General features: G+C 31.0%; 1 protein-coding gene across 2 annotated transcripts in view; it reads right to left on the bottom strand.

Annotated features, from left to right (window-relative positions):
* Positions 1 to 20,237, bottom strand: part of LOC131846827 (integrin alpha-PS1) — a 79,919-nt gene extending 59,682 nt beyond the window's left edge. For both annotated transcript variants that reach the window (XM_059196241.1, XM_059196242.1), the window contains exon 1: positions 19,904 to 20,237. In XM_059196241.1, coding sequence (XP_059052224.1) covers positions 19,904 to 20,082 — 179 coding nt within the window. In that variant the 5' untranslated portion in view covers positions 20,083 to 20,237. The remainder of the gene's footprint in view (positions 1 to 19,903) is intronic.
* Positions 20,238 to 20,437: the final 200 nt, after the last annotated feature.

Genomic DNA, 20,437 nt, shown 5'->3' with positions numbered 1-20,437 from the left:
TGTGTTATCTATATCCAATATTAAAAATGCCTATGTACCTTTTCACGACACATCCGCTGAACTGATCTTAATAAAATTTGGCGTACCACAAGGACAGACATAGACTATAATCTCAATAAATGGAGACAAAGTCACGGGTAAAATTTAGTTTTTTACAATATGTTTAACCGTCTTTACATTGCAGAAAATTTACGGTTGGTAACCCTGATCGGGGCTATACTCTAAAATAAGAACAATAAAACTACTCGCAAATGCAAACACGTATTGTGGTAATGAAAAAGAAAAACAAAATGGTACAACAACATTTCACGGCGGTTATTTTTGTACACGATCAATTATTTCCTTTTACATCTCCAGACGCTTAGCCAAGCATCTCCGAGTTAATTAAAGCTTTATGTTTAACTTGCCGCCAAAGTGTCCAGTTACTGGAACAACAGTAAAACAATAGTTTAAAACCATTTACGTGTTGATCTAACGGTCGCATTTTACCTTGTAAGGAGTTACTGACAGTAATTGATGTTCAATGTATTGTATAGCAAAATTGACATGTTACACATCTATATTAGGTATATAGTTCGTACCTCTTGTGACATTATAATGGAATATAATATGGGAATTGTAAATATACAACGTTTTTAAAAACGAATAAAATTTATATTTAGATAAGGATTTTTAGACATTAATTATATATGTATACATGTATATTTTAAGACTTCGTTATTTCAAATAATAACCCTACAACTTTGATTTGTTTGAGAATTGTGACATCTTGTTATGTTAATGTCCTTGACGATGTAAGTACCTGGTATTACCTCGTTTGCTTTAAATTAATATTAATGAATTTTGCTATTACAGCGGTCTATCAATAATTATTAATCTTTTTGTAGAACCACACTGAAATTATATCCAAGGTTTGTAATTAAGTAACTATACTCAGTATGCGGAAGTCAGTTTGTATCCAATAACTACAATGACCTCATATCAAAAATTCTTTTGTATAGAGATTACATATATTTTTATTATAATAATATGAAAGGATTTATGAATTGAGTATAAGCAAAAAAGCAAGATAAATATAATTGTAATTAAATAGAATGTGTTGCATTACAATAGTCTACGTAAAATGTATCTCTCAAAATAACATTGAGTTCAAAAACGCATCAACAAACTGCTGCATCCCGTCACCCACACGAATTCCACACAAGTCAATCTCAAAATGAGATGAGCGAGATGCAACGGGCAGATACTCGTACATTGCAATTGCCCTACCGGTCCACACTCCACACACCTGCCCTAATAGCTCAGTCGTAATAGCCTTAACTGGTCTCCGCAACAGTTAAATTCATCCGCTATGAACAACTTGACATTTAGTTTATCGTAATTGAATGCTTTAATCTGTTCTGAAATAGGTCTTTCCATTGAACTTCCTTTGTATTTTGAGTTCATGACGCACGTGTGTTTTCTCCATGGTGAGCATGTTACGAGTACGTTGCGTAAAATCGCAGAATTTCTGGATTCGATTCTCGGGGGGACCATTTTAAAAAATAAACAAATCACATTATTCCACGATTGCATATTTTAATTTAATTAGTACGGGAAAATATCTATTTTACAATATTTGTATGACTAGTATATTACTACGGGTTTTCCCAAACTTTCTAATGGTATGTCAAAAATGAACAAATGTGAGCTGTAAAAGAATGAAATACAACACAAACGATGAAATTCTACTCAAAAATGTATGGATAGCAAGAGCATTGATATTTTATGTAAGAATCGTGAGGTCAATATTTAAATAATGTTTATGCTAACTTGGAGCACGAGTTAATTATAATATACGATTGTAATATATATACATTTATGTACAAATGAACAAGTGATGAATTAATACATTATAAACATTTAAATTTGTAATAATAATAAATTATGAAATATTTCCTGTAATTTACGGGAATATAATATATTTATATAAGTTGGTTAAATAAGGTTTTTGTTAATTGTATGTGGTTGTATTATCATTAAACATTACATACTATTAACAAATACTCTGATGTACAGGTTTAAAGAGTTTGACTTACGATAAAAATTAATTTACTTTATCCAGCTATTGGAGTAACTTTGCAACCTAACAATTACTGAATTTCACTGTAATTGCATGTTGGTATTGAACATTTTTTAATCTTTATATAGTAATATAAAATTCATCTCCAAGAGCCTTGTTTCTTAGAAAGTTAAATTATAAAACACGTTATGATATTCAGTATGCATCAGCTGCTAAAGATATTATGCCAGAGTATAATCTTGTATTCAGATAAAAGTACAACAACTCAGGTATTATTGATCTACGCCAGAAAATGTAGGAACTTATTTACCGAGTAGTGGAATAAAACCTTTTATATATACTTACGCATTTATACTTACTACGCCTTTCTTTTCTTTCGTCTCGTCTCTTCTTTTGTAAACTCTACCGCCTTCTTAGATACCCCTTCTATTTAACAAATATGCTATAGTATACCGTCCACCAATTGTTAAATTTCAATATAGAATCTTAATTTAACTCTATTATGTATATACATATATTTGAGTTTTACTATTAATATCTTATTAGGATTCAATTCAAAGCCTTACCATAAAGATGCCATAAAGAATAACGAGATCATAATATCATCTAGAGAAGATATAATATTTTTGGGGTGCAATGTAATATCCCAAGTGTTGATAAAATATTCATATAATCATGACCATTTCATTATACACACAAAATAGAGTAAACATTATCTCAGCATTTGAAAACCTAATACGAAATCGATGTATTGAAATCAAAACACTACGGTATAATCGTTGAAGTAGGTCTTCCAATCAATTATATATAGATGCGACTGTATACTAGGAAAAACATAGAGCCATTAGAAGAACAGTTAGGTAAAAGGCATGCTGGACATGAGTTAAAAAGTAAGCTGTATTGCGGTATAACGTGTAACGGATTTGTGCAATGCAGTCAATGGTTCTGAAAAAGTTTACCAAGAGTGCGTTGATTGGGTGCTTTCGACTTGATGATACTAAAGTTTTGCAATAAAAGCAATTTCTAAAATAATTTTGTTTTAAATGTACCTAAATAGAAATACAAATCTATCCTCATTCTATGATACGATAAATGACTGGCCTATTGGGATACATTAAGACGCATGTCATCAGTCCTACAGGCTCTACATATATGACATGTCAGAGCCCGGCCCATAGTATTCTTTGAGTTGAGGTAAGTCACTACTCGTAACTGATGGTGGTCTGGTTACTGAGCTGGTTCGAAGTTCAAAACTATGTCAAAGATGTCATTTAACTTTATGACATAAAATGCATACATAATAATACCAAAAATAGATACACATTTTATTAGTACAATACTGTATACTATTTGAAACCATTTATTATTAGATCTGCTAATAGCTTTTAGAATTGTCATTTTAGCCGCTTATGAACGTCAAATTTTTACATTATAATTTTATTTTTTTCCCTACCGTCCAGTTCGCAAAGATCTCAATTGAATTACTTTTTTTTTTAAAGCCAGTTTATTTACAATGTATATTTATATAGGTGTCTATGTCTAACATTAAATGAACAACTATTGCCATGCACACTCGTCATTCAAGTAATCGTTTAGTGAGTAATAGTTTGCTCAGTAAATATGATTTAACAGATATTTTGAATTTATTTAGTCCAACATATCCTTTGTTTCATATATTTTGGTAATTGTCGTCAACTCAGAAATTACTCAGTTCCATGTTTCATACCAACAAATTAATTTTAACCTATTGCTATTCCGAATGCTATGCGTCGGTTGAAAATATACGTCTACTTGTGTCAGACGAATCTAAATTTGATAATGGGCGATTAGTTCAAGAGTTACATATCCTCTTTCATTAGAAATTTTATTTTTAGTACTTATTTATAATTGAGGTCAAAAAAATTATGATAACGTCATTCTCTAGATATTCGAGTACGAAACTTAGTCCTTGTAATTGTGATAAGGGTGCCTTGTGAGAAGTATACAGGCGTAAAGTCTATAAAATACGTGCCTAGTTAGGTGTAGAGAACATAGTTAATCGGCCAAGCCAAGATGATTGCCGGGTCGTGGATTCGCGATCAACACCGTTATCACATAACTGTACATAATGTGGCCAAGTTACAATGCCAGTAGTTAATATGACCACTCTTTCACTTCGCTTACTATATAAATCTGAACAGATTTATATAGTAAGCGGAGTAACTTACTATATAAATCTGTTCATATTTCATCTTAAAGTACATAATACTTCTTAAATAAAATTTTACCAAGTAAAATTCAAATGAATAACTCATTTGAATTTTACTTGGTAAAATTTTATTATCCGCATTTGCAAACTTATGAATGACTATTATAGATTAAATACACGCATTTTTTCCGCAATGGCTATTATTTTATAATAATAAAAATATACCTAGACGACGTTTATCCCAAAAGTAGTAGTCGTCAACTGACGGGATGTCGTGAACGCAATACTTAATATGTCCGCGTTTTAAAGGGCTCATAGAATACAATATGGCAGGTGAGTCTACTGCAGTTTCTCTGATTAATTTGGTTTCCAATCGATATTTACAGTTACAAATATGAATTGACTCACTCAATATATTTGTCAGCCATTCTTCTAAAACCTACATTCTACTTTAATTGGTAAACATACTACATTTGCCTTTTACTTTTCCAATCAATGTCAATTAGGAGTAAAGTTGTATTAAAGAACTTGCAATAGAGATACTGTGTAATTTATATCAGTTTGTTTAAACTATTTACTTCATAAATCTAAGTGAACAGACAGGATAGGCGAGGTCCGGCGACGCGCGACGGCGACTGGGGCGTCCTATAATATAGTCCAAAGCACAGGTCCACATAAATCCACTGAATGGACATAGATGAACAACATATCTAGAAATAGACATAAATTGATACATTTAAAAACATATCTATTATAATTTTCCGACGTTGATAAATTAAGAACATTGATGAATAACATTAGAAATAAGTAATATCGAGTGGATGACTTACCTACACAATCAGTCTAGTAGGTGTTTGGATGAAATACTTATTACATTTAAAGCTAGAACGGAAACTAAGATACTAGGACTCTCTGTGTCGTCTCTGTTTGACGACACAGAGAGTATTTTCACAAGTAATTATTTTTATTTTATTTATTTTATAATAAAAATATTAGATATACAATACCACCAGCTACTACGACTTTATAGCATTGCTTAATTTAGACATACAATGGAGTCTAAACTCTGCCCATGTAAATGAATTATATTGATATATTATACATATATTTAATGTATGTATCGTAGTATACATACGGTAAATATACATCCAAATATTATCCTTTAAGAATACACAGTAAAAATATTTTTGTAAACACATTCTCACGAGTCATCATCATCTCTACCTGTGTCTACTCAATGGACCAATATTTATTATTCAAATTCTTAGAAAGTCAAGCAAAATATTTCACTTTTACAGGTACAAATACATTTTATCCCTACACAAAGCCATCACAGCTAAACCATTTTCTATTTAATGTGTCGAGTCGTGCCATTCCTAAAAGGAATTTACCCTATCAAAAGTTTATTGCACGACACACCCACTTAGAATGGGACTTGAAAACGAATACGAGTAGTTTTTCTACTTTCTTTGCTTAATACATTAAAGACGGTACTAATGGAAAGTACTAAATGTGAATAAAACTTTTACCACACCTTTCCCATCACCCGTTAGATTGCGATAGTGAAACATACAATTTTTACTGCACTTTAGATAATATATAGCTTGAGTATGATAGGAGACAACAATTTTTTATGTAATGACAAACCAGCGGCAGTAATCTTTGCCAGTAAGCAGTAACTGTCGCCTATATACATATGTCCATATATTAACAGTAATACGGACATCATGTTATTATGTAACAACCGTCATGCCACTCATGTGTTGTCATTCCAGAGGACTGAGATGTCATGCCTCTTATCTTGTAATTTAGTATTGCTCTACTTAAGAAATAATATCAAGTGGAAATTCGGAAAAATAATACTCGAATGAATGCTTTCAAAACTTACAGCTAAAGATAAAGTCATTTCAAACAACAATAACACTGAATTGAAATACGCATGTACTAACAAGAGTTCCTAACGAACCGCAGTAATCCTATTGAAGACACTAACAACGCATTCACCATTTGCAAACCGTAATATAAGTAGGTACGCCCCAAGCTTTTGCCATAATGAGGAAGGGGCATAATAGTCAACTATTGGGTAACATATAGGTATCTAAGGGTATATATAAAAATAAATGTGTGTTGGTAATATGGTACTAAAATTAATTATCAATAACAGTCATGTTATTGTTTCTTATTCAATAACTCGACGTTAGTCTGTTAAGAATTTTCATAAACATTGTGTTTATAAAAGAACATAAAACGGTTGTTTTAACCGTTTGTTTATTCGTACAACGCACATAAAACATGTTGAACATATTGTATCTAACGGTAACTATCTAATAAAATTGGTTAATCAGTCAAGGTTGGCTATTGTAATGTCTTGTGGCCTAAACATAAATAAACTTCAAAATCAAACTAGTTACAATAGGTAAAATAAATATTAAAGTACAATCAGTTGTATAATACCCACAACACAAGCTCCTCAATATCAACTAGTCCCAAGGTAAGCCCTTGGGACTGGGTGATATTGACGTTGTGTGAATTATCCATAGGTATTATTATTATGTTTGTCTTACTAAGAGCGGAAATTTAAATACTGACCTTGATTACTTACTACTTTTTTGCATTTACGTACTTGTAAATGTAAAAAATTTAGAAGTTGAGTAAAGCGAGGACGACTTTACAAATACTTAACATCAAAAAAGAGGTGTGCTAGAAGTCGTACTGTTGCATTTGCCATCCATTTTGGAGATATGGGATCTATATCCATACTAATCAACCTACCGTACTTTGATTAGCTATCTCGATAGATAATCAAAACATTACTTTTAGCAATTACTTAATTCTCTATATTTATACCATAATAAATGGTGTCACATAAAATAGTTTTAATTAAAAATATACGACTAGTAAAATTTTTAATTAATATCGTCTATCTATCGGCGTATAAATTTTATGGTATAGTTGAATTACTATTAAAATAAAAGTAATGAATAGTCGCGTTCGAATTATAAGATGGAAAAATTTTATGGCATTCTTATGACAAGTTTTACCACCACATAGAACATCGATAAATAATGTCTATAGAAAATATACTAACTGAAATTATGTTAGCTTCAAATATTAACTGGGATTACTTTTGTGTTCTAAAATATTATTACAACTAGCACATTTTTTATAACTCAACCTAAATTTGTACTAATCCGCTAATATAACGCTCTCAGTACAAAGTGCCTACATTCTAGATTACATTCGGCGAGTCATAAAAAAAAATATGATGCGTATAAAACAGGTTTTCAGACCTCCGTGCCGCACCCTGGGGAATTCTTTATGAATTTTCAATACCGAATGCAACACGTACGCACTTGCCATGAAGATTTAAAACTGACCATCATTTGGCATTTATTTCTCCAAAAAATGGTAATACTTCATAGGCATTAGTAACTGTTTATCGTATTTCAAACATGAGATAAAGAACATTCACTATACTTAAAACCAGAATATTACAAATTTCACGAAAGAAAAAAAAATAGCGAAAGTGGACATTGTTGGCTTACGTTCCAATACCATAGAGAGCAGTATACAGACGTCCAATTAGTGGGAATGCGATTCTCTGATCGTCCATTCTTGACGGGAACTTGAAAGTTTCAAAGAATATAAACCTGCTTTATTATAAAACAAACTAGGATAAACTGGCTCAACTAGTAGTTGCCAATAAAGTTAACAATTGTTAGATTCTAACATATCGCAATGCAAACAATACTCAGAAAAAATGAATATATTTTATATACCTACAGGAATTGATTATAGGAGGATAGGGTTATCCTCTCTTTATAATAAAATTTTCATTGAGCAAGAAATACAACATATTTTGTTAAATTATTGCACTATTGACTGGGTTCTTTTCGTTCGGTTCAAACTAACTTTCAATCGTAAAGAATCTGTCATATGTAATATAGAATAAATAAGAAGAATTCAAAATTAGACCAGTATATTGTGTCATTCACCAAACAAGTATAGTTAAATAACATTACGCATGATATGAATATCATTATTTACAGATGTTTAACATTATGAATTATAATCTCAATTCATAAACTACATTCCACGAAATGCTTTAATTACGAATATATACGGGCATAAAGTCATAATCATAACACATAATAACTCGCAAGATTGTCAAAATGTCTTAAAAATACTTGAATTCAACAGATTATACTAAAGAATCTGGTTTGTGATCCGGCTACACTCGAGGGTCGCCTTAAAAGGCGGCTTGTCGACAATAGCCTGGGAACTCAGCTCATTTGAGGAGAAAATATTATGTTGTATCAAGCTGTAACATTGCAAATCACTTTTTAAATGGAAGTCCATAATTAAACTAAAACGTAAATGAACTTTGTTTCCATATTAAAGATATGCAAATAACTATTATAAGTAGTTATAAGTATCAAGTAGTTATATTTCATTGAGCACATAATTGTTGTTGATTTACGTATTGAAAAAGTCAATTACCACGTGTTATAATAAAATATCTTGATTTGAGGACTTGGCATAATTACCATAACTGTTCAACTAAATGAAGCTTTGCCCTATTATATAACTCAGTTCCAGAGTACTAAATTAAAACAGTAAAGTAGTTGGTTAAATAAACTTCGGACTCGTATCTAAGAAAAAAGCTCTCTCTCTCTCTAAGATATTCTACATTTAAAATACCTTAAGCACTTGGAATATTGTCAAATATTTGTACATGTAATGTAAGTTCAAACATCAAATTGTCAACAGCATTATCCGTCGTTCTTATAATATTTAGGCGCCGCAGAGTCCCTAAGTACCCATTTCTTTTTAATAATAAGATACGTAACCAAGGTAACTTTGGATGTATACTTTAACGCGATTTTATCTGTTTTGTTTAAGTTTGAAACTTTTTTATTTCCTCAGTTGTTATCACTGAGCTACACTAAGAATAAATATGCAGCTATGACGTAGATATATTTAACAATATTATTTTTATAGTTTTAAAATTTGTATTCTTGTTGCATAATTACGATAACAACTGGCTCAGCCTTGAATGATGTTTTAACAAATACTAATCATAATTCATTTAGACTCGTAATTACTATCTAATAAATACTTTTCAACAATCTTTATGTTTATGTACTTTTACCAGATGTCACTCATACGTTTCCATTATATTACATCAGATTCTCGAAGAGGAGGCAGTTTAAAAACAATATTCTCAATTAACCTATGTTCAAAAATGATGGAGTCCCCAAGTCAATTTTTTACGAAAAACAAAATCTCTTTTTTCACGTATGTTTATTACAGACTTTTGACAGTACTTTCTCTACATGGAAACTCTGCTGTTATCCTTTTCAAATTAGTTTATAAATGATTACAAAAATACAGATTCATGTTTAAATTAAGTAGGAAGAATGTAGTGCATATCCTACATATTAAAATAGTTTTTTACACAATGTTTCTGATGATTGTTATTAGAGTGCATAAGGTTTAGGCCAGCATAGATCGCATTATAACTTCGTTATCATTATGGGCATATTTTTTTTTATTAGAATATAATAATAACCTAATATCTGTCAACCCTACTTTCTTTGAGAATCGTGGTTTCACCGTTTGCGTAGGCGAACGTCATAAGAGATCTCACCTTGAGTCGTGAACAAACAGTGGTCGGAGAGAAGACACGGCATACTCATCGGGCGACGCTATTACTACTAGATATATATAGTATATCGAGCAAACAGGATTATCACAATTTATCTGTACGATAACAGGACAAATTAACGCGGACCCTATCGCATTTTATCGTGTGGTCGTCACACCGACATCAAATATAATTTCATAAAATTTATTATATGAGGCATTGATGTATTGACATAACGATCTATGATGAAAGTTTACTAGTATTGCGTAAAACTTAAAGGTTTTTATTAATAATATAAATTACATTTCACGGCTTTGTTCGCATGGAAACACTTCATTTCTGTACCCATGAAAATGTTTGATAACTTTTTCTTAGTCTCTAAATTGGAATTTTTACCAAACTGACATTCGATTGGCTTAAACGGATTGAAAGTAGTAATTGGAAATAATAATTATTAAAATAAACTTATAATAATATTATAGATTATGAATAGTCATTATTATTCTACCGCTCACTCTAAATGAATGCTGTGTCGGAAGACAGAAACTGGCCTGTTTAAACAAATATTGTTCGACATAATATTTTTAAGATTTTATGTGAAAGTACCAAATAATATTAATAATTATCAAATATTACAAAAAATGAAATAATAAATATGTAGTAATCATATCAAACCAGTCCCTGCAAGATATACTATTACATAATATAGTATTTCTAGATCCAGAAAGATACAGTCGATAGGTATGAACTTATTAACAATATATTAGCCGACTTCGAGCAATATAGAAATGAAACCATATGTCGTTAATTGACCCATTTATTCTAACACAGCACGAAATCTTTTAAGTTGGTTTATTGCCAGATGTATTATAAAATTTTGTTTAAAGTTTCCATTAGTTCAATACTTTTATCCTACGAATTAAATTAGTATATATTATTTTGTGTATAATAAAATAGAAAAAAAAAAAATTTATTCAAGTGAAAATACATTGAAGTGCTTTTGAATAGTCATCACATTTTTTGTAATCTACCGCTCATTCGGAAAACTGTCTCATCATAAGAAGAATGAGGAAGAAACTTGGTGTAGCTCTTTTAAATAATTTTATTGTTACTTTACATTTTTAATTTGAAGTGTGTGAATACAAACTACCAATGAGCACTAATTCAATTAGTATTTAATTTTCAAATAGAGAAAATATTATATAACTTAGGTTGAGAAACTAAATAAGAGTAAATCAGTCGTAGTGATTAGAGCAGACAGGCCCTCCGAGCAGCACTGGTTCATGAATATGACGGATGTTATTTAATTAATTCGTTTATCCTTTTAATTATTAATTAATAATGTTAATTTAAGGAAATACGCAAAACTGGCCACACACATAATTAAATTATTGTTGTTAAAATTACCATGTTTATAATAAGATAACAACATACCTATAATAAAGAACGAATATGTAAATAATAGAAAAAAATACACTAGTGCAAATTTAATAAAGGTTTCATATGTGTAAAAATCTAAATATAAAAAATATACACGTCAAACAAACGCAAGTCGAAAAATTACATTACATGTATTTATTTTTTAATATATATGTATATAGCTAACATTGTATAGGAAACCAATGGATGAATTGCTTAATACCTACTCGATTTTTTCGATACAAAATAACGTTTCTATAGGTTTATTGCATTAATGTATTAACAAACATTACTTTGCCCTACTAAATATTGTTCACTGAAATAAAACCAAATTCATATATCAGTTCAGAATGGATCTCATAAACGACCGGTGGAGTGCTTAAATAAGAGCATACAGCGGAGCCAGTGACCTTGCTAACGAAGGCTGCAAGCCGTACAAACTGAGACTCAGCCAACAAAAAGAAATAAAAGGCTCACCGCGTAAAGACCTGCCACAAAAAATAAATAATAAAGAAGCGAGGTTCGGATCACGAGACCGCGCTCGACGAAATTTTTTAAGTTTTTACACGTCCAACGACGTGTTCAGTTTTTAATCGTAAGTATTCGTAACTTAAATTGGGCTTTGGAACTATAATTCATTAATTAAACCTTTATCGATATTAAATGCTCATTCGGTTACTAAATCTATTGATAAGTCATAATTTCTCATTCGACGAAGTTGTTAACCTCGTTCGGAATTATCTCTAGTTTAATAGGAAGGAAAAATTGAATTCTTAAACGATATTTTTTTAACTTATTAGTCATTGAATTTTTAAAATGTATAAAACTAAAATAAATGTATCTTCTAGCGATTTAGAGCATTATGATGTAGTACAGCCTACAGTCTACAGCTACTAATAATGAGATAAATTAATAACAGAACCGTTTCACAATAGTAGCTATCTATGAACAGATGTAGTACGAATTAGGTTACGAAGATAACATTATCGGTTGTCCCACGAATTCAGTGACAACACGATTCGGCCCTTGTCTGGGAACTGATTTTACTTTTTACTGTAGCTATTTGGAGAAATATTTAGAAGCGGTCATACAATGTTTGCCACTGATCGCAAACAATCAAAAGTGGCAATTCCTAAAGCGAACCAGCCATTGATAAAACGCCTACTAAATCTGGACAGGCATAACCCAAAAATAATCTCCACAATATATTTTTTCTAAAGATAGTAAAGGTAAGCCAATATATTACATATTGGGATATGTTTCCAAATTCGCATACTATTTTGATAAAATTAATGCTACATTTTTTTATCCTAATTCACACGGGAACACGGCGAATTACTACTGGTGTAGTAATTCAATATTTATTCACTATTTATCCACTGAGTATAGTGTGTACACTAAATATGTACATTTTATGTATATGAAATATTTATTTGCTTTTCAAATACATAAAAAGATTACTGATGAGAAGATGAATTAAAAAGAAACTCATGACATAAAATTTAAGTAGATATGGCCGAAATATAAAGATAATCTATATAAGACAGTACTTATCAACTTTGTGATTCTTGGCCAACGATGACCTCTTAACTGGATTGCTAGTATATATTTTTAGCCATAAATACGAGTCACTAATCCTTGCCAATATAAAGTCCTAATAATAGCATACATATCATAGTTTAAACGAGTATACTTACGAAAGATTAATGTTGGTTTTTAACTGTTAACATTTATTTTCACTACGAAAATAAAGAAATCAATGTTTATTTAAGCTAATAATGTATTGGTATTTAATATTCTTTGTAGTTGTAGCTAAAAAGGCTTAACGTTATTTAATAAACTGTGGTTTCACTAGCAATAGTCAATAGTTATTATATGATCAAAACTACCATATAATAAAACTTAGCAACTTAACGAGATGGAAAATATCAGTTAAATAGTCAAATAGTGATTTTTTGCAGAAAAAACACGAAGAAAATCGGTATAAAGACGCATGTGATACGTAGATATCCATTTGCTCAACAATAGCACAAGGCATATATGACTTTCTCTTGTTTTATAGTAACTTAATGTAATTGATCGGCAAGACAAACAACAATATTATGACAGTGATTGATGTTATGTTATAAGGTTACGGTCCCATTATTATGGTCACAGAGTAGTATAAAGTATTGTAGTGCACTCCGTCACAGAACGAATATGTAACCAATATGAATATGTTACTTTGCATTACAATTAGTCGTAAAGAACACCATCATAAATAAATGGCACTTTGATTGGCAGTAAATGATACGTTGTGAATATTTTTTATGCTTATTCCAAAATAGGTACGTCGTTTCAGTCGTTACATTCCATAACTGCAGATATATTATGTCAACAAATTATTATACAATTTTGACGACCGTAGACTTCACTTCTCGTTGGAAGTAAATATATCCTGCGAATTGTGGTAATTTCAAATGTTGCGTGCACCACAACATATAAATTAAATTAATTTACTAAACAAATAAATAAAATTCATTCATTCATTCTGAGGATATTCTTAGCGGATATTTTTTTATATTAAGTATTTTATTTACTTAGTAGTGTTTGAGTATTTAATTAGTATTGATTGTTTTAAATATGTCACTCTAAAATTTTCCTGACTATGGGTTTCCGTTACGGGTTAATGTTACAAAGAATGTGCAAACATTTTGAAACACCACGTGTAATTGGATCTCAATTAGCACTCGATATCTAATTATGCTCATTATGTATACATATATTTATTATAAGTCGTAATTTTCCACAGACATCACCAAAAAGTAGGTTCTAAATGAGTGCATAACTATTTTTTATATCTACCGATGTGTTATGTTGAAGCAATACAAAATCTTCTTAAATAAAAAAAAATTAAGTTACTTAAATACGACGCGAATACACATACCATTAGATGGTCACACTTAATTAGATAAATATTTTAAATATGTGACCAAAATATAATGATTAGTGATAATATTTTCCTCTAATCTTCATTAAAAAATTAAGGAAAACCTCAATAAGTATTAAAATATTACTGTACTGGGCCTACATTAGACCTAGATAAATAAAGATTTTTTATCAATACTTCAACTTCCGCATGTTTTCGCATAACTCGAAAACGTCAGTCCATGGATTTTTTATGTAAGATTGTTAAATTCTTGAAATATTTTTACCACAACGTTTCCGCGAGTTCTTTTTTAAAGCTACTGTATATAGAAAAATACCAATTTATTAATTGTGTATCTTTTTTTTAATATTAATTAAAATTTAATAATACTATGACAAATATTGAGAGAAGTATTAAATCATCTATATATATATAAGATAATTTAAAAAAATGCTTACTCGTCACAACTTCAAAGTCTATTGATAAGAATAATAATAGATAAATTAAATCCCTGTCTAAGTTGATTACATATATATAAATAATAATGAAAACTCTTTAAACGAATTATTCTTACCACGTATTCCGGTCGTATTATTATTAAAAGTTCATATTTTATTTAAAACAGAGAAAAAAATACCTTTACTTCTCTACAAACAGGTTTATGAACTCGTAAAGCATCAAGTGACCACAAATATAATTAACTCGTTCCAACAATGGGTATGTTGATCATAGTAGAGTGTGTCCCGCAGCAGTCCTGACTCTCTGGACCTAATAACCAAAGTTTAGATTTTTATAGGATATTCTTTAATTTCATATACTCTGATATTATTTTTACATCATCATTACATAGTACGAGTATAAAACAAAGTTTAATAGATAGAGTGATTCAAGAAGAAGGTTATATATAATACATGAACACCCGTGCAAAGCCGGAGCGAGTAGCTAGTTGCCGATAAAATAAACCATTAAAATCGATTTCAGGTAATAAAAATACTGAGAGCGGTGATAAATGTGGTACTGAAGTTGCTAAGATTTCCAATTCGCAGTTGTTTTGAATTTGACTAAATAATATTTGGCATACTTTCTGGAGTTGCTTCAAAGAAAAGTCATAATCTGCCTCTTCCGTATTCCATTTATTTAGGGTCGGCGTCATTTGTTATTCTCATCCATTCGTCCCTGTTCGCAGTCATCTCATTATTTCATTTTACATACGTAATACTTACTTAATTAAAATAATAAATAGCGACAACGTCACAGTATTGTATATAATAGTAAGAGGCTATACCATTTTCTGCAATTTATTTAAAAGGTAAAACTATAGAATCAATACAGTACGTTACCTATTTTAAAAGGCACACATGTCATATCCAAATCATAATACTTATTACAATCGGAAATAAGATTTTTGAATTTATACAGAAGTTATAGTCACTCTAGTTACACATAAAAAAAGGACTAGTTGCTACGGTGTAGACTCCTACACACTCCCGTGGGTGAGAGTTCCGTCAGTGAATTCGGTGTTCATGACCTTAGTCGTCTAGCGGTTTAGCATGCCGCTTTCCTTCCGATAGTCGCGGGATCAATTTCTCGAATAATGCAAACATTTGTGTACGATTGATAACGAGTATGATTGTTTGTATCGGTCTGGGTATTTGCTACATACGCTATGTAAGTATGTATTTAAGTATATTTAATAGTCTAGTACACAAGCGCTGCTTACATGGCATTGTGTGAAGTCCAGGGTTTCATTTTATCTTCTTTTCGCTCCGGAAATCTAGGGTTATTATTATTATTTTAAAACATTGTTTGAATTTGTCTGGAAAATCGTACCAATATCATAAAGTTGAATGGTCGTTAATTACTCTTTTAAGCGAAAACTATTGATCACAATTAATTGATCTATTTAAATACCAATTTTTATCCTATATTAAAACATGCGAGCTATCTAAGTATATCCTTATTTGTTGCAGGCTGTTAGCTATTGTCTGACGCCCCCCTGATAGTAAGTGGTAACTATAGCATATAGCATGAACAGTACTACCCACATCGAGTAATACTAAGACGACAGTGATACCGCTGCCGATGTGTTGCCTTTCCAGAGAACTAAAATATCATGTTTCTAATCCTGTAATTTTATTTTATTTCGTTGTCCATCAATCGAAAACACAGCTTATAAGACAAGCTACTTGGCAGCTGAAATAGACGATACTGAAGTACAAACTGACTTTTAACAAAGTCTACGTTATATAAGGGGCAATCAAAGTTTACTAAGGTAAATACTACAGAATACGTTATCTTATTACTATGGTATATGAGAAACATGAACATTTTATCAGAAAATCAATAGAATAGACTGAGGGACAACTTTCAAAATTTTATTAAGATTATTTTCACTGTAGGTAATACATTTATTGTATGGAAAAAGATTAAATTTACATATAACGCGCATAAGTATTGTACATACGAGTACATGCGCGACATTTTGTTGTTTTTATAAATAACGGCGATAAATAATCGAGTTACCATCTTAGGGCTACCGTGATGTTTATTAATTGGAAAACACTCGCATGTGTCAGGGGAGAATTACGGGAACCATTACACACGTCAGATCACGATTACTTCGTCAACGGAAACAAAAAAAATGCGCATACACAGTAAGTTGGACGTTTTGATACAAATTGTTATATATTTGCGTACCTGTTATATGTTTATACCTTTTTAGCTCTTGGACTATTATTTAATTATCTACACGTATTTTTGACAAGACATAGATAAGGCTACGTTTTATCTCGATCAATCAATATATGTACATACTGTATATCCCGGTTATGTGGACAATATTTGTTTGAAGTAAACACTATTACTGATAATTTCTTATATCCTCAGTATAGCTTCTGTCGCCGTCATAATTTTATTACAGCTTCATTACGCGACCTAGTAATAAGTTTAATTTTATTTCCTATCAAGAAATATCCATTACTATGTTATCATTAATTTATTGTACCACTATATGAACAAATATATTAACCCAATACGTAGGTGTACCATCAAAGTAAATATAGATTTTTGTGTCACAAATAAATAGTTACTAGTTCGTAGAAACGCCCCGCTGTGAGCGACGTGTGAAAGTATTAATTGGTGTGAATCGTGTATGGGGGACGACCCCATTTGACCAGATATGGGATTATGGTATAGAGCGACTTCTTTCGACAACTATTTATATTTGGACTAGTTTACAAAATGCCATAAAACTTTACAACGGTGTGTCAAAACATTAACCGTAGTTATGGGTTCATAAATTCCGTATATGTGAACGTTATGTTTCTACTAAATAAAACAAAAGTACTAAAGGAATATCACTATCGACATTGTTTTTAAAACGGTAAAAAACAATTCACATGAAGACATGTAACAAAATCATATGGAACTGTGAGAAGACATCTGTGTTTGAGTCTACGCATGGATCTTTAGTTTTACTATATGGTGTGTTTATTATAAATTAAATCCATAGAAACTAACATAGTTAGTAATTAGTAAATATATTAAACAAAGTAATAATTATTTTTATAGACTTATGCTTATACGGCGAAGTGGTGTCCCCATCAGCATCAAAAATTTTGCTACGATATAATTATCTCTTGTCCGTCTATCTAGACATGTGTTTGTAGGTCATTACACTCGCAGTATCATAGACGATCTTAGCATACCCTCATTCATGGTCCTATACCAGCTCAAACACAGATTTATTTATCTTTTATAATCTTAATAATATTATATCGGTGGTTAAAATCTCGTACATAGTACTTAAAATTATTTTATGGTTATAAAATTACTTTGTATTCGTACTTTTTATAATGTACCTCTAATCCAATACGGATTAATATATAACAAGTACACGTCTTGAAAGCATCACGGTCAAGTCCTAGTGAATTAGTCACGATAGATTAACTGATCTGATTGTGCATGGGCTAAACCCATTGCTTGTAATGTACCATGGTAGGTCGACCTCCATGCAGTCACCTCTAGGGCCCATCATCGTTAATCGCTGGTGAATTTACCACGATGGGCTAACTGATTTCACGCTGATACTCCACTGGTGCCTTGCCAGCGTATACCATAAACGTAAAGCACCATTAAATACTCATGCATTAAACAACATAGCTACCCAAAGAATACAATTGATCTTCTTTTTTTAATAGGATTAAAAAATAAAGATGACACACAGACAAGATAATTTTATTAGAGCAACGTACTTGTCGAGGAACGTTGGAAATATTCCAGTTTGTTGTAGCAGCTCGTAACATTTATCTAGACACTGTAAACTAATCTAGGAAGTAGTACAGGTCCTGAATCAAGTCTGAGAGCTGACGCTATGAATCTATCAAGAGTTTATCTGATCTATATTCAGTAATCTCTGATAGAGTTGCATGTTCTGTGATATTTTTATTTGTATTTATTGCGAATTAATGACATTTTAATAATAAATTATTATTATTATTCTTTCTCCTTACCTCGTACAAAAGTAGATTATGCGCGCTGAAAAGCACAAATATATATACATATATATACGAGCAGACCCGGCCACCCGTTGCCTGTGGCTAAGATTCTTGAATAAAATAATATTGCGACTATAAATTGAGAGGTATCCTATCTTTCATGTTGGATCAAATTTATCGCGGACAGACAACGTGACACGTAATTTTTATATATAAAGAGATATATATTTATATATATATACATATATACCAAACACATAATATCTTCTATGTATGATATATGTCTAAAAGATTAGATAAATATGAATTTATCTAATCTTTTGTGATAAAGTTATTTGATTTGTTATAAGTATAGGGAATATTTATTTTTATTGTAGTCGTGAATCGTGTTCTAAGAACAAGTCACACGACGTGTCCTTAGAATTGAGATACAACATAAGATATTAAAAAATATTTTTACCTAATAGTATATAATAATAGTAACAAAAATATGGTTAAAAACATGGTATCAAGTTTATCTAACATTTCAATTGTACATAGGTAGTAAAAATAAAGCTTTACTTTCTTTGAGACTTTTTTCTTTTTTAGTTCGTCAAGATTTTGCTGGTTTTAGTTGTTCATTTGGATTTTATGAGTGTATCCTCACTGCAAACACCGTAGCAAGGTTATCCTAGTTACGAATGAACAGGTAGAAAAGCTCGACGGTCGCAACTTTTTATATACCTACCTGCGTGCTTTATCTTAAAGTCTACGGTGTAGGCCATTGTCTATTTACAAAATACACATTGTTAAGGGAAAGTGGGCACTGGTTGTTGTTTAGTGGACGATAAGTGTTGTCGACGTTCTTTTGGTTCTAAAAAATGGAATGATTTATGGCCACTTAGAAAGTGCAGAAGATGTATGTTATACTTAAGTAGGCATTGCGAAATATGATAAGAATAAAATGTCCATAAGAGTCAACAGTATCAATTTAATAAATCTGTTATACCTTCGTAATCATAATAATATTTCTGATAACATACTTATCGTAGTTTTAAAACCAAATGGATAACTACCTATCTACCTATATGTTATTGTAATATATTTCCACACAAAAATATTTTTATAGTAAACCATATGGAGGTCGACCTTCACACATGACATCATACCGCTTTGAGATAACTTAAGTAAGTTACATACTTACCAACTGGTTTTACTTCCATCGCTGTTAAAAGTAAGATGTTCAGCAACAGAAAATCCAAAATAAGATCCCGCCTCCCCGTACTTTATCACTGGAATCCTTGGTTCTAGATTAAAACTATACACAATATTAAAAATATAGTAAAATAAACAAACACAGCGTCGAAATTTTGTAGCCATCATATACACTGTTCGTTATATCGTGATATTTTATCGTTTCATCTCATCTGTATACTATGTCCGAGTCAGATATTGGCACATCGCGACTTTCGTAGAATAGTGGCGCCGCGGGTGGCAATGTACACACAAGCGACACTACGGCCGGTCGACGGACGAGTCTGTCACGGCCGGTCTACAATCTCCATACACAAACTATATAGACTCATAAGTTTACCTACTCTGAACTTGAAAACTAGTATTACCGCCATCTTGTGACATACATTGGAAACTACAAGAATACACTGCCACCCACCCATTCATTCCATGCAATGGACGATCCACTTTCATTGGATCCACGATACAATACTACATGTTTTAT

This window comes from Achroia grisella, unplaced genomic scaffold (assembly GCF_030625045.1).
Source record: "Achroia grisella isolate CSIRO2021 unplaced genomic scaffold, CSIRO_AGI_Agris_v1 utg512, whole genome shotgun sequence".
NCBI classification, from domain to species: domain Eukaryota; kingdom Metazoa; phylum Arthropoda; class Insecta; order Lepidoptera; family Pyralidae; genus Achroia; species Achroia grisella.
This window is presented reverse-complemented; position numbering and strand designations above follow the sequence as displayed.